Source organism: Polypterus senegalus, chromosome 1 (genome assembly GCF_016835505.1).
Source record: "Polypterus senegalus isolate Bchr_013 chromosome 1, ASM1683550v1, whole genome shotgun sequence".
Lineage (NCBI taxonomy): Eukaryota > Metazoa > Chordata > Cladistia > Polypteriformes > Polypteridae > Polypterus > Polypterus senegalus.
Window position 1 is genome coordinate 297055350 of NC_053154.1, and position 15034 is coordinate 297070383.

Below are 15034 nucleotides of genomic sequence, written 5' to 3' on the forward strand. Positions count from 1 at the left end.
AAAGACTCTTTTTCAAACATAAAAGCCCACAACCAAGATAGAACTAGTGATCATGTGCAAAATCTTTTCTATAACAAAAAATATGCCAGAATGTTCGGATAATCAAGAGGGAAAAAGAGGCGTCTTGGATAACCCGATAATTTATTGGACTAATTCTCGTGAACAATATTTGAATGAGATAATAAAAAGCCACAGTGGCTAATGTCTGATGGCTGGCTGTCTTGTTTCGCTGAACCAAGCCACTTAGAACTGTGCTGGACCAGAGCCTGGACTGAGGTCCTCTTGTGGTCATTGTGTTGATGGGTTGCCTTCCTCTGTCCTGACAACAGTTTGGTTCAAATACAGTTAAATCCACATTAAATGTCAAGCTCTGTGCTACTTTTTCTCTAATTTGCAGATTTTTGTCATTTGAAGCCTGTTTTGAGGTTTTATGTATTTTTGGGTTTGTGAACCTAATTTGCAGTGAGCCTGTACCCCCCACCATGGCCTGGCCTGAAATAATTTGAAAAAGGGTCAGAAGAAAACAAAAAGAGCTTTAAAAGCCCACAAAGACAACATGCAGACTGGATGCAGATGGTTGACTGAGCTTGAGCCCAGTACCTGTGAGGTGTGACACAGGAGCCTTTGGGAATCTGAGACCTGGTGCCTGCTAAGTAGTCATCATTACTACCGCTCATCATACTGCTTCATTTCCAACAGGTCTGATTTGTAAAATTCAGATTAGAAATACTACATACAGTATACTTTAAAGGTAGAAATAGCACTAAACAATTTGTTCAAGTGCAGTGGGCAGTGCAAGGTCTGTGACGAGTTGAACAAAGCCTAAGGTATTTGGTAAGCCACATCCAGCAAAAGCCATAAAAAGAACACACACAATCCAGTTCAGCACGACAGGTTTCAGAACTGAAGTACTGAATTATTCATTATCAACAGCATTTCTTAAACTAATAACCTGCTGAGCTTACCTGGTGGTCCTGGTGGTCCAGGGGGTCCTGGTGGGCCAGAGATTTGTGAAAATGTTTCTGTTTTGGACAATTCTATAAAAACAAAAGTAGACATGCCCAAATTGTTTAATTCTCCGTGTTTAGCAAAAATCAGAGAGGCCAATTTCATTATTTACTTTATATAGTGCCTTTCACATTTGTGAGGAGTGGTGTTACCCACTCTGTAATACATGAGAACAATATATTGTTGTTTAATTATGTATACAGCTAACAAGATAATAAAATCTCGGCGTTTCCTTTTTTATGATACATTTGATTTTACTGTTACCCACAAAAGGTTTAGATGACCAGAAGAAAACCTAACATAAATAACACAACACATAAAGTCATAGGGATCCTGCTGGGGCAAAATCAGGCCTAAAAGAGGAAGTGGTTGTGGACAGGGCATCCATCCATCATGGAGCCTACTCACACACACACATACACACACACTCACGCAGGCCAAAGATTAACCTAACCTCATGTCTTTGGCTATGTTGACAGAAAAACCAGACCTCCTAGAGAAGTACCTATGCAGATGTTGTAAGGCAGCAACACAAAACTACTGTATCAGCAAGCCTCATTCAGAATGCACAAATATACACAAAGAACGATAGACACTTGGAATAAGCTACCAAGTAGTGTGGTAGACAGTAAGACGTTAGGGACTTTCAAAACTCGACTTGATGTTTTCTTGGAGGAAGCAAGTGGATAGGACTGGCGAGCTTTGTTGGGCTGAATGGCCTGTTCTCGTCTAGATTGTTCTAATTCTAATATATATATGATGTGGTGGACGGCCGGGACATCTCCACGCTGGAAGGACCGGGGGAGCAAGCGTGGCCACAATGTTACCTCCCCCGTAATGCTAGATAGCAGCCCCCCTGGGTTGCAGCGGTGCCTCAGACTCCTGCTTAGTTTCATGGGAATGGGAGTTTGGTGCTGCCCTGTTGGGATCTGTGGGTGCCACCAGGGAGTGCTGCAGCTGAGATAGGAGGTTGCTGAGCCTTAGGCGCAGCTCTTTCACCACACTCAGAAGTGCTGCTTGAAGAAGGTCAACGAGCACATCGGCGTGACCTATATAAAGGGCCAGCAAGCAGTATTCCAGGAGCCAGAGTCGGTAGGAGGAAGAGGAAGCTTGCTGAAAAGTAGTGGAGGAGAAAAGAAAAGGACTGAGAGATAAAGAGAAAATAAGAAAGCAAAGATAAAGAGTAAAGAAGGTGTGTGTTTGGGGACAAACGTGTGCTTTTTGGACTTGTGCCACTAGAGTCTGTTGGTGTTGGGTTAGCGAGTTATAGCACCATCTATCTTCCACAACAAGTACATGTGGAGCACAGGCAGGTTAACTGACATGGTCACGGTCACACAATGAACCAGAGGTGGGCACACAATTGGCAACTACTATGGACAAGCAAGTATTTGTTGAGTGTAAAAAAAGAGAAAAGATGATGGACAAGGAGATCAAGAGTTTAACATGGAGTGAAAAATATCAGGGGATACCAAAACTCAGTATGGCAATTTAACAAAGTAAAACCGGCTGAGGTCCTAACCATAACAACTGTATAAGAAACGTATCTACTACTTTTATACAAATCCAAGTTTGTTTTTGTTTGCATGGCGACGGTAGGCAATATGGGGACACCCATAAAAAACAACCCAAAGTGTTAGTGCCTGTGCAAAACTAAAATGGTGTTTCAAAATGAATAATGAATAACAATAAAAGTAACATTGTTATTTACAACACAAAGATTCTCCAGGAATTTGAGATAACTGCGACAGCCATGACAGCTTGAAATTTAGGAATACAAATTCTGTCAAGGGCAGAAGTCAGTGATGGGGTCCTGTGGCATTCGGTATTACTGTCTGTTAGGAATTGGACTGCAGCCTGCATATCATTCCAGTGTTTCCCAAAGTATTCAAAGGCCCTGGACTGGCTTTGGCTAAACTGGTGTGTAGCTTCCATTCTTTTATGGTGCAGAACTGCTTGGTGCCCAGCACTGCTAGAGTGCATAATTGTAATCATTTTTTGGGTTCCCATATATCTTGCTTGGTTGTGAAGATTCAAATATTAAACCCTCCTTTTATCAGCTTTATCTAATATTTGCTTTTTTCATATCAAGCTCTTTTACTCTATAGCATTACGAAATCCTAAATGGATCCAAATCCTATAACATGGACTGAGCATTTTGTGTCGGGATTTCTGCTGCAGTGCAAACTTTAGTTGTTCACCATATGTGCCAATGCATAAGCAGTGGCTTTTGATATTGAGAGGCAACCTAAAAGAAGGCAGAAACAGTCGGTTTTTATGTTGGTGCACCATCTTTGTGAATGCAGAGTCAATGTATTTTGTTAATCTTGCTGCGATAATATGCTTTGCTTCTAAATTTAAACATATATGTGAAATAAAAAAGAATCCCAACACTTGCCCTGAATGTAATAACGTATCATGATTATTTATTTGCCCTAGCTGCAAATGTTATCTGGGTTGCTTCTTTCAAGAAAAGTCTAAAGTTTAATACTATTTGCACCCATAGGCTTACAAGTTTGTTATTGTAGTTTTCAAAAAGCTTACATACAGTAAATACGTATTAAAGGTGTTTGCGTTTCACTCTTCCATATTCATCTGTATGCTCCAATATGGCAGGTCATGTAATTTAGCAGGAATTGTCCCCCTGATAGTAAGTGGCTTTACAAGGAGAATGCCAGTTTGTCTCTATGAGCCCACTGCTCCCTCAGCAGGGAAGGTACTTACTTTCTCTCTCAGAATAGGAGCCTGATGAACTCTGGGATGTGATAGCCGCCTCGCCTTGCGCACCCCTCTCTCCACGTGCGCCCTTGGCTCCTATGTAAAAGAAGCAGAGAATGCTAATGTAACTCCTTCAAAAATAAATTTTGGAGAAAACCAAATTGTTTTTTGTTCATTGTTCAGAAAGTTCTGGCTGCTCTAAGGTAGCAGAGTAAAATAGGAAGATGGCTTACCTGGCTGACCAGGAACTCCAGCTGGGCCAATTGGACCTGAAGAGAACACAAACATTGCATTACTATCATCGTTCATTTAACAGAACACAATCTTCTCAACATTTAGTTTTGCTCATTCGATCTCGTCATTGCTAAAAGCTCCAAGTTGTTTCCATTTTAGAACATATGAAATGTGATAAACAAAAGGAGACCACTCAGTCCATCAAGCTTGTTTGTTTAGCTAATAGCTGAGCTATCCCAATATTTCATCCAGATTCTTCTTTTAAGGTTGTTAAGGTTTCCACTTCAACAATATGCCTCCACAGTTTGTCCCAAATTCCCACAATTCCTTGCATAAAGAAGTGCTTCCTGGCTTCAGTTCTAAATGCACTTCCTTTAAATTTCCATTTTGGCTCCTTGACTAGATGTGTTTTTGATTCTCTGTCAAGGTCTGTTTTGAGACCCACACCAAAAAAAACACATTGAGACAAACACAGGCACAGTCACTTCATTCTACATCAGACACGGTACCTGGAAGTCCAGTGGGTCCTGGTGGGCCAGCAGGGCCAGGTGGACCAGGTGGTCCGGGTAAAGCCACAGCCTTTGATCCTTCTGAAAGAAGAGAAAGTAAATATTCAGTAAAATACAATAATCAGACTTGGCGTAAGTGGTTAGTTAACATCTTCAGTACTTTAATCTAACATACATCCATCTGTTTTCTTTAGTATTGAATACTGTAGGTGTAAGGAGGTGCATTTATCCTTCATGTGTCAGGTGCCAGGCCAGTGCCCATCACAGGGCACACTCACATACATCCCTGGTCAATGGAGATATGCAAGTCAGCCTAACCTCAATACCTTTAGGATGCAGAGGTCATTTGGAAGAAAACTGACATGCACATGAAGAACACATGGACCACTGAAGCCACAGAGCCACTGGGTCACCCTAAGAGGGTCTTGTCCAGCAGCTAAGCCTCCGTAATTCAAGTTTATGGTCCAGAGTATGAACCACACAGTCAAACTCACAACTGCATTGCCAGTTAAACTGGCATAACCATCTTTTAAGACGTTGAAAGAAGACCAAAAAAGAAATTCATGAAGAGTCCACATAGACGGTGATTTGTGCCTTCATAATACAATATCAATGCTAGTGAATTGGCACCCTGTTCAGGGATTTTTTTTTCTTTTGAACCAGATGCTGATAGGATAAGTGGCTGCCACCTGCAAACCTGTACTGGAATAAAAGGGTTCAGAAAAATGAGGGAGCGCAGGAATGAATAAATGTTTTCAGGGGTCAATTTTAGGCAGCACTAAGCAACTCTGGAGTAGATGCCAGTCCACTCACCCTGGGCCATTAATCCACCTAACTTGTGCTCCTTTATTGGATGCAGAAAATTGACTCCTGCATGGGGAGAATGTGCAAAGTCCACATAGGAAAAGGTCATGCCAGCAATCAAAAGGAGGCCCCCAAACAGATGTAGCTGCAGGGTAATCTCTGTGCCCATTTTCTGACTTTTAATATAATAGAACATAGAGATTATCCTGGCAGCACTGAGTATAAAGCCATTGCAGGGCGCACTCAAAAGCACTTACACAGGGCCGATTTAGACACATCAATTAGCCTGTATGGTCTTTGGGGAAAAAGCAAGAAAACCTGCCCCAATGTTCTGCACATAAAGCCAGTAATTTAATATAACAGCTTCAAAAGGCAGCGCTCAAGATCCCATTTTGATTCCTATTCATATTTCTATTCAAATTTGGGGTTGATAGAGTCACTCTGCCTGATCCATGGTGGTGACAGACAGCCCCTGATTTGACAGGTGACTTCAAAGACAGCACCCAAACCCCCAACCCCTCGCAATCTCACCCAAACTTCACACAATTTTCTTTGTTAACTGTAAGACAGCATATCTCGTTCTCACCTGCATTGATGATTCTGCCTGGCTCACCGTGGTCACCTTAAATAGATGAAATAAAAATAGACATGCGCCATTAGGTCACAAGGTTCAGCTTATTTGTATGCCACATAACATACCATACAGCTCCTGCACTAACTACTGGGTCCTATAAAAAGAATTCTCAACAAGAAGGGCTGCAATCTACAGCCTGTTAGTAATGTGAATTGTCTAAGGACATGACTCTGCACTGAATCGCTTCCATGTAATTCCTTCCTGATGAGAGAACAGTCCAAGGGTGGTACTTGAGATGGTAATGTTGACTAGGTGCTCAACAGGAGCAATACAAACGTTCAAAAGGCTGCTTAATGTGGTGGGGAGCTCAAGAATGACCCAGGGCTGCCTGCAGCTCCAGTGGGATAGTACCAAGTCAGCCCCCTGTACTGAATTAAGTTTTAAGGCCACAGGCCTCAAACTATGATGAATTCCACTGCCAAGATTGTACACCAAGAGACTACAGAGGGGCAGGCAGGGCTGAGCTGGTACAAGCAGGGTGGCTTCCCTCAGGACAGAAAATGTAGTTATTTAGGTCCAGTGACCAGCAAGTCCTACACCTGTAAATTATGGGATGGCCTGGATGGACAGACAAGCACTATACCATATACTGCACAGGTTTGTGGAGGGCAGGATCCTTCTATTACGTCAACAGTGAAATGTTCTAATTATTGCTGAGGCCGTACAGTTTAACAACAGTCCTCTCACAGTCAACAATTTTGTATAATGCTGGCCGTTTCACACATTTCCCCAAGACTGGCCAGTGGTGCAATTCGATCCAGTCTAGTGGTGACACTCCCTACCATATTTGTACTTGAGCCTACGTGACTTTCCCTTTTGCTGCCTGGTCCAGGGCCAACTGTAAACCACAAGACTGCCAGTTCAATGCCCATCAGTATCACTTCTCTTCTCAGAAATAACAGAAGTACAGCTGGAGAAATTAAGAAATAAACTAAAAAGATTGACTTGTGTGTTCCTGCTGACAAGAAGGACCAGGCTCCTGCCTTTCATGACTAACATAAGGCCTCTGTCATGGCTGACACTTTGGCGACACGCCATGTAACTCTTTATTGCTGAAAATGAAGATGAGATGGAGGGAGAGAAGACCCCGATATAAGAACGCAGCGAGTCGCTTTCCAGATCCACCTACAGTGATTCCCCCAGATTAGGAGCTGCCATATGATCAAATGCAGCATGGGCTGCATGCCTTCAAACAGGCCTGATAACAGACAGCTTGGCAATTAGTAAAAGTGCTGGCCTCAAACTCTGCCTTCAGCGCCATTTCAAAACTTAACAAGATAATTATACCTTTAGAGCCGGGTGCACCTGGATTGCCTGGGAGACCTGGAATAAAAGTAAAAGGAACAAGAAGGAGTTAAAGGTACAGTAGAGGATCCTCACCTCTCACCCCACTGTGTGTTCGTCTTCTGCCCCACACAGACAAAAGCATGCACTCTGTCCTTGATGTCATCCTTCAATTTTTATCTATGCTGGTAATGCCAAGAAATTCCTAACTCATCAGAAGAGTGGCTTAACAGTCATGGCAGGGGATGATCACAAAAAGAACCACTAAGTAGCAAAAAACACTCAACATTTTTGTAAATGCTTCTTTATACCTAACTTTCTGACAAAGTGGCACCATTTAGCACTCCTCCCATCACTCTCCTTTTCTAAGCCCTGTCCTGTTTTTCTTGCCATCAGTGAGCCTTTGCTGGACTAACCACCCAACTTCAAGTGTTTCTGTATGAGAATCAGCTGGCCCTCAGACACTCGCCCTCCTCAAGACAGCAGTAGGGCATGCTTTGGATGTCAAAGTTGCTTTCATTGCCACTGTACCACAGGAGTTCTCGTTCATTGCACCTGGATAAACTTTGGCTTACAGAGTTGAAGACTCCATATTTGTGACCAGCTTCTCCATATGAAGAACATGACCAATGTCAATTTTTGCAGTAACACAAAGGATATTGGAGTTTAAAGCTTACTACACTGCCAGTTGCCGTATGCTGCAGCAGCCCTCTACAACTGCATGGACCTCTACATGCACCTGGTGTCACTGCACCACATTCGGCCTCAAAGGGCCAGGTTTCCAAGGTGGCTTCCACACCACTTTTTCTTGATGAGCAGGGCTACACCTACAGTACACCCTACACGTACATGACATCTGCTGCTCCCTGCTGGCCTGGAGGAGTTGTATGCGACTCTGCCAGTTTATTTTGCAATGCACTATTTAAAGAGACATGGCTCTACCTCTGTCTCTCTTCGAGGTGCCTTTAGTGATTGTTACTGCTGGCTCCTGAGGATCTCTGGATTGCAGGCAGACACAGTTTATATCACTTAACTCCAAATGAAACACAACTACACAGTCAGTGAAGGATTAGAACAACAAAAAAACAAAAAAAGCTTAAAAACTGTTAAGATTACTAAATATTTACCAGTGTAACAACGTTCACATTCTTACCTAAATGATATCTACAAGTCACTCTGTAAACAAAAAGCACTGAAACACACATGCACATACACACAAATGCTCACTGAGAGATGTACCACCACCACCACATATTTCAGTCTTATATCCACTCATTCTACTTTCGATGAAGGAAAGCCTTACCTGGTGGTCCCTGTAGTCCTGGAAGCCCTAAATAAAAAAGTGACAGAATAATTAAAATTTTCATCACAGTTCTTTTCTGTCATTCAACATGGTGATTATTAGGATAAGCCTATGCCAGGATTTATCCCTTCTGAAGATGCCAACTCTGGTGCGGTGGAGGGACTTGTGTGACCCATAGAGGCGTAGAGCTTTTGTGCAATGACAAAGTGGTCAATGAACAGCACAAGCCTGAGCTCCATTAGAATTCCATTGATAAAAGTGAGGACCTCATCCAGAATTGGGAGGCTCCCCTGGAAGCATTTGGCAGTGAGCTCCTGATGGCCAGCCATTCATTCTGTGCTTAGTGTGCCATGTGAAATCACTACCCAAAAGGGGCAGAAAAGATGGCAGAGCAAATAGACACATAGTAGAGAGGCCTATGGACTTCCAAAGTTGGGCAGGGAGGGTTCTTTGATCTTATCTGCTTGGCTCCTTTTTTGCTCTGTGTACAATAAGGATCCAGTTCAAATCTCAGTGCTACATCTCATTGTGACTGCCAGTGTAAAAATATTAAACAAAATGTATTTTGGACTCATTTATGTCATTTTTGACATAAAACATGCTTTCACCAAAATTATGTCCTGTATTTTTAAATCCTTCTGGCTGACCATTGTACTGGTCAATCCATCCATCCAGGCATTCACTCATTCACACAGCCAGCTACTCATTTGTCCATTAAAATATGGAGGTCGTTTTTTCATACATTTTTATCTCCCAATATTTTTGTTCCATATTTCTATGTTTTAAAATACAAGGTGATTTATTTTTGTACATTTCAAGAAATGCACTGACCTGGCTGACCAGCATCTCCTGGTGGACCAGATGGCCCTCTGATTCCTGTTAAGCCCATTGGTCCTGGCTCACCTGCAGACAAAGTCATATTACAATTACCACCTCTGAGTTGTCATTTTGAGTGGACATCCACATTATTCAACATGTGAAATACTCTCCTTCTCCCATACTTTCAAGTTCTCACTCACCTCTTGAACCTTTAAGCCCATCAGCACCTGGAGGGCCTGTGAAGGATAAAAATAACAACAATGAGTGGATCCGTAACCTGAATATAGACAGTGGAGGAAAAGCTACAAAGAAACATGAATATAAGTGAGAGTGACAAGATGCATGCAGCCTTCACCTTTCTTCTTGATGGCTGACAACATGATACTATACAGAAGAAGCCTGAACACCCAACATACATATAGGATCTTCTTCTCAACTCACAGAAGGTCAGCCAATGAGCTGTTGGTCGTCTTTCATTTGAACAAATTATTAAATATATTTTATTAATTATGTAATGTGATGAGTGCTGGGGTGGTGCAATCATTATTGCTACTGTGTTACAGAATGACATCCTGGGTTCAAATCCCATTCTCTGTCACTATCTGTGTATAGTTTGCATGTTCAGCTTGTGTATGTTTTCCTTCCAAATCCCAGAAGACGTGATTTACACTAACTGGCGATTCAAAAAGTAAATAGTAAATAAGTGAGCTGCTAGGATAGTCTCAAGAAATGTTACAATTTGGAAAAGTACAGGTCACTCTGCCTAACATGACCCAGTAACTTAGTCTGCCAGAAAGGTCCAAAACTAAGGGTCTCAGGTAACAGGATTTCTCTAGAGACCATTTCCGCTGCCCCATACTGACTTCAGCAAAAACGACCAGAATTAGGGTGGCTCAGAAAAGATGGGCCTGAAAATCAGTATGCTGGCTTGTAGTACTCACCTGCAGATCCTTTAGCTCCAGCCTCTCCTGCAGGCCCTGGGAGTCCACGAAGGCCAGGCTCACCTGTGGACAGAAGAGGTAAAGAACTCAAAAAAAGCACTAAAAAACTCAAAATAGGAAATACGAAATAGAACACAATAAACCTTTAAAAGAGTACTGCATCAGGAAAATTAAAAAGTGGAGTTGTACGATCAAATGGATAGACACTGTAGGAGTTTATGCTAAACACATTGTATTTGTCTTCTGAAATATGTTGAAAACAGTGTTATATGTAATACAAGGATTAAAAATCGAAACAGTACATATTTAAAAAATAGGAGCAAATCGCAGAGCTGAGGTTTTTCTAATTTCTAAATCAAGCAGCAGCTTTTGCCTTAGGCCTAACTGGTCGTACTGTCTGACCACTGGCTGCTCTTCTACAAAGAAACAGTATATTCTGAAAACATTTGAAGGCACCTTTCACAAAAAACTTTTCATAGGATCAGATGAGTGTTGTTGACTATTCAATGTCTATCATAACGTCCGTAACTGGGATTCACAGTTTTAATATAACTGCTTTCTAAAAAGTTTTCAGTGTGGGGGCATAGCCTATGGGTGAAGAGAATAAACAATACAATTGGGCTTACCACTGATGTTACAATAACAAAATAAACATTACAAAAGACACAATGTTGGCACAAACTTTTGTTCCCCATGGGGACATTTTTCTTATTGCTGCTTTTAAAGAGCATTGTGACAGTATGCTTTGTGAAAGGCATCACTTGAAAGTTGGACAGAATGTCAGAAACGGATTAAAGGCCTTTTGGCACCTGGTGCTCTAAAGCGGGTTAGTTAAATGCTGGCTATGCTCAATGATCATTTGGGGCACCACTGTCTGTGGCTGACTTTTTAATTGGCAGAAAGGAATTGCAACAGATGCCCATTCCTTCTCTCCTAATGACTGCGTTACAGACAGGACAATAAGGTGGCCATTGAGGTTGGTGGAAAGGACCTCAAAGACAGCTTAGGAGAGCTATTGAGTAATCATAACTAATGGTGAGATTATGGGACAGACTGTGCCACCAAAAAACAGTCAAATGATGCGTAGTCCACGACACAAGCTATCACAGTTCAGTCTTTTTCTATGTGAAGTTTATGCAACAAAAATCTCTGGGTTTCAATGTGAATCCTCCGACGAGGATGGGAAGTTGTCTTGGGAAGACACACCCAATAAGGGAAGCAGGATGCACCTGGAAGTAGAGGCTGCCCACTGAAGCTGTGATTAAACACAGGCACCCAGCCTCATCTGGTCATATGTGGCCGAGACCCACAATAAAAGGAGGAGCTGGATGAAGAGCTGGCAGTTCACCTCCATACCAGGTGTAAATAAAAGAAGTGGTACCCTAACCCTGATAATGGAGGAGTGAAATTTTAAAAGAGGTGAAGACTCTGATAAGCTTAGGAGACTCACTGCCTATTTGTCACAGATTGTTTACTGTGTTTAAACAAATGTAAACGTTGTGTTCTGAGATGAAAAATCTATGCCAAGCGTTTTTTGTTTTGGTTGGCAGAGCATCAGTTGATAGTCACAGTACATACCTGGAGGTCCACGTGGACCCTTCTCACCCTGGTCACCTGTGGAAACAGATTAAAAAAACAGTCAATCACACATAAATGAAAGGAAATGTTAAGTATTTGCAATAAAATGTTTAGTGGGGTAGTTTACAAATCAAACCTTGTCGTGAACAATGTCACTTTCATGAAATACTTTAGATGCAGGAATGGATACTTTGGGGACAAATTGACTAAAACTGGAGAAACTGGGCTTAAAGGGTACACTAAAGTGGGCAAATAACCAAAGATGTCTAAAGACATGGCAGGAAAGTTGTGTATTTCCCACATCCAGAGATGGAAATCACTGACCTAGAAGCAGTAAAGAAGACCACTATCTATGGATTTGCTTATGATTACACTGGGCCTATGATCCATTATAGAGGGACTGCTTACCCTTTGATCCAGCTGAGCCAACAATTCCTTTATCACCTGTGAAACAAATAAAAAGATAACGTAAGAGAAGAGCATTAACACGGGGAGCTCTAAGGAGCCAATATCGTGGAAAGTGTGAACATCTGCCTGCCAGAGTTCAAACTGAAGAAACATGCAAAGAATTGTGGGATTGACACACTGTATCAAGTGAAATTCAGGGGACAGAAAACATCTTCCAGTCAGTAGAGCGTAATATCTCACTTACAAAATGATATAGAATGTCATGTGAACATGCAGATTATGGTGGGCCAGCCTTTGCAAAAAGCTTAGGGCCAATTTTGGATCTCAGTCTATCTGTTTTCATAGCTCTTGTCTGGTCTGTTAACTGCTCTGGCAGGAAAGCAGTAAGACTGAAAGACTATAAGGCTACAGGTTCAGATCCTACCTCTAGGTCACTGTGTTGCAGGTGAGCCACTAGTCTCTTTTACACATTAATTATAATGATAATCCAGCTAGGTATAAGGTAGGCAAACTGCACATTTAACAAACATTACTATACAAGTCAACCTTAGCAGTGTGCAGGCACACATTTAAATATCACTGTATGAAGAACAGGCCCCAGTCCTTGCTGGTTTATTTCTGTCACATGCGCTATGGGTGTAGAATGATCTCAGGTTTTAAAGGAGCCTTCAGAGGTGGAGTGTGTGCAACTGAAAATCAGAGACATGTACTGACCAGCTTGCACCCCCTCATTCTACTGCATGTTTAAAACAAATATGTTTGTAACAACCTTGTCTGGAATTAGCTACAAGGAACTCTAGAATTAATTCCCAACTAATCCAGCCTATATGCCCACTAACATATGCTTATGTTGACTGGGATGCCATATCCCTAGCTAAGTGAATTAGCAGATTACAGGCCATCTGCTTTTTGTTTGCATGGCAGACTTATTACCTGTCTGACAACTACTTGTCATACCTTTAGGACCAGGTTGCCCTGTTTCACCTCTGAAACCTTGTGGACCAGGAGAACCTGAATAAAGAGAAAGGCAGGTTATCAAAAGTGAAATGCCATTAACTATCATTGATATTTTTCTTTTAAGTTATCAATCATATTTCAAAACATCTCTAATCCCATACTAAGATGTCCCATTACTTACCAATAGGACCTGGAGGACCTTGCAAGCCCATTGCACCTTAGGAACATAAGAGATAAAATTTGATTATCTTTCTCTGAATAATCACATCTTACAGCAAAATTTGTGCAAAAGAATACTCAAGACAATACCTTTAATTCCCATTGGACCAGGCAATCCAGTAACACCTGGTGGTCCAGAATCTCCTGGGCTGCCTGTAAGCAGAAAGTCATATCACCCAATTGCCTACCAAAATCTATAATTGCACTGGTCCAGTAAGACAGAAAGAATCAAAGCTGAAGAAGCCAAAAAAAGGCAGATGGCCTCCTTGTGTGGATAAAACCTTTGATGAGTGCTAAGCAAATGCATTGTTTGCTTGGTACTTCAGTGCCATTTCTGCTTGCTCATTACACTGCTTTTTGTATGTTTAATGTTTCCAAACTCTAACTATGTCATGTGGCTAAATGTTGTAGCCAGCACATGCAGGGCGGTGTTTGTTTGTGTAGTCTGTTCCTGGGGAGAAAATCTGGCCTAATGTCAAAAGGGAAGATTTTGTACCCTGATTTTTTTAAAACTTGGAATTTCATTTACATAATCTTGTAGTGTAGTTTCACTTTTTAGTAAAACCTCACACTGTAAATCAGTTATATGCATGCAATTCGTGTTCATGATGTCGGGCAATTAATTTCCATTGATGATACCCAAAAACACAGATTTTTAATCACAGCATATGATGATATCACAAATTTATGTCATTAACGCCTCCTCTCTCACACAGCAAAATGGCCAGTGTAATCTATTTAGGTAACATTTAAAAGGTGCCCAAAAAGAGTGTTACTGTAACACTGGCAGAGTCTACGATCAACTGTATTGGATTTTGTAATGTACTTTGATTTGAATAAATAATAAAACTATGCCTCTCTATAACAAAAACCATTCCTGGTAAGATTAAAAACACATTTTACCTGCCTTATGTGATACAAACATACCTTTTTCTCCCTTTTCACCGAAGCCAGGAGGGCCTGGTTCACCACGAGGTCCAGGCTGGCCGTCTCGTCCCCTAAGTCCCATCTGGCCCTCGGCTCCATGGTCCCCTGAGAAAATGATAAGCGTTTGTTTTGAATTCAGTCACATACCTTAATTTTCTTTTTAACCAACAAGAAAATCCTGGGATTGTTGCTGGAGGTTTTTGAGTATGTCAGTAAATAGCTTTTGAGCTGAAATGGAACCGGGTGACACAGCAGTGCAGGTTATATTGCTTTTCAATTTTTAGATCTAAGTTGATCTAAAGAAGGTTACTGTTGATTTGATTGTTTTATGACTTACTCTCAATACTGGCAAGATATGCAGTGCCCAGCCAACCCTATATTTCAATAAACAGGTTGGTAAAGTGGATGGACAAATAAAAAATCCATTCTTTTGGTTTAATCTGGAAGAGTTCATGGGAAATTTGATAAATATTTCAAAAGTTCTGCACGGATGACATTGGTTTGGCTTGTACTTTCTCAAATTCAGGTTCAGCCTACCAAACCAACACAGTGCCCCTGGCAGAAACCAACCCTGAGTTATGAGTGCCTAAAGCAACACATTTTAGGGAAATGAGACAAAGAGAGAGACAGGAGGTAAAGTTTTAACGTTATTTGTTGTTTTTTATTTGAGAGACCCAAAAGAGAAGTCAAA

The 15034-nt window shown here is 41.5% G+C and overlaps 1 protein-coding gene across 1 annotated transcript in view; it reads right to left on the minus strand.

The window, feature by feature from the left end:
• col17a1b (collagen, type XVII, alpha 1b) overlaps window positions 1-15034 on the minus strand; it is a 71271-nt gene that overhangs the window by 22353 nt on the left and 33884 nt on the right. Inside the window, exons 23-38 of the mRNA XM_039734411.1 lie at window positions 14344-14448; window positions 13507-13569; window positions 13379-13414; window positions 13198-13251; window positions 12241-12276; window positions 11833-11868; window positions 10255-10317; window positions 9514-9549; window positions 9326-9397; window positions 8495-8521; window positions 7195-7230; window positions 5860-5895; window positions 4470-4550; window positions 3960-3995; window positions 3733-3822; window positions 966-1037 (exon numbers count right to left, since the gene is read on the minus strand). Coding sequence (XP_039590345.1) covers window positions 966-1037; window positions 3733-3822; window positions 3960-3995; window positions 4470-4550; window positions 5860-5895; window positions 7195-7230; window positions 8495-8521; window positions 9326-9397; window positions 9514-9549; window positions 10255-10317; window positions 11833-11868; window positions 12241-12276; window positions 13198-13251; window positions 13379-13414; window positions 13507-13569; window positions 14344-14448 — 879 coding nt within the window. The remainder of the gene's footprint in view (window positions 1-965; window positions 1038-3732; window positions 3823-3959; window positions 3996-4469; window positions 4551-5859; window positions 5896-7194; window positions 7231-8494; window positions 8522-9325; window positions 9398-9513; window positions 9550-10254; window positions 10318-11832; window positions 11869-12240; window positions 12277-13197; window positions 13252-13378; window positions 13415-13506; window positions 13570-14343; window positions 14449-15034) is intronic.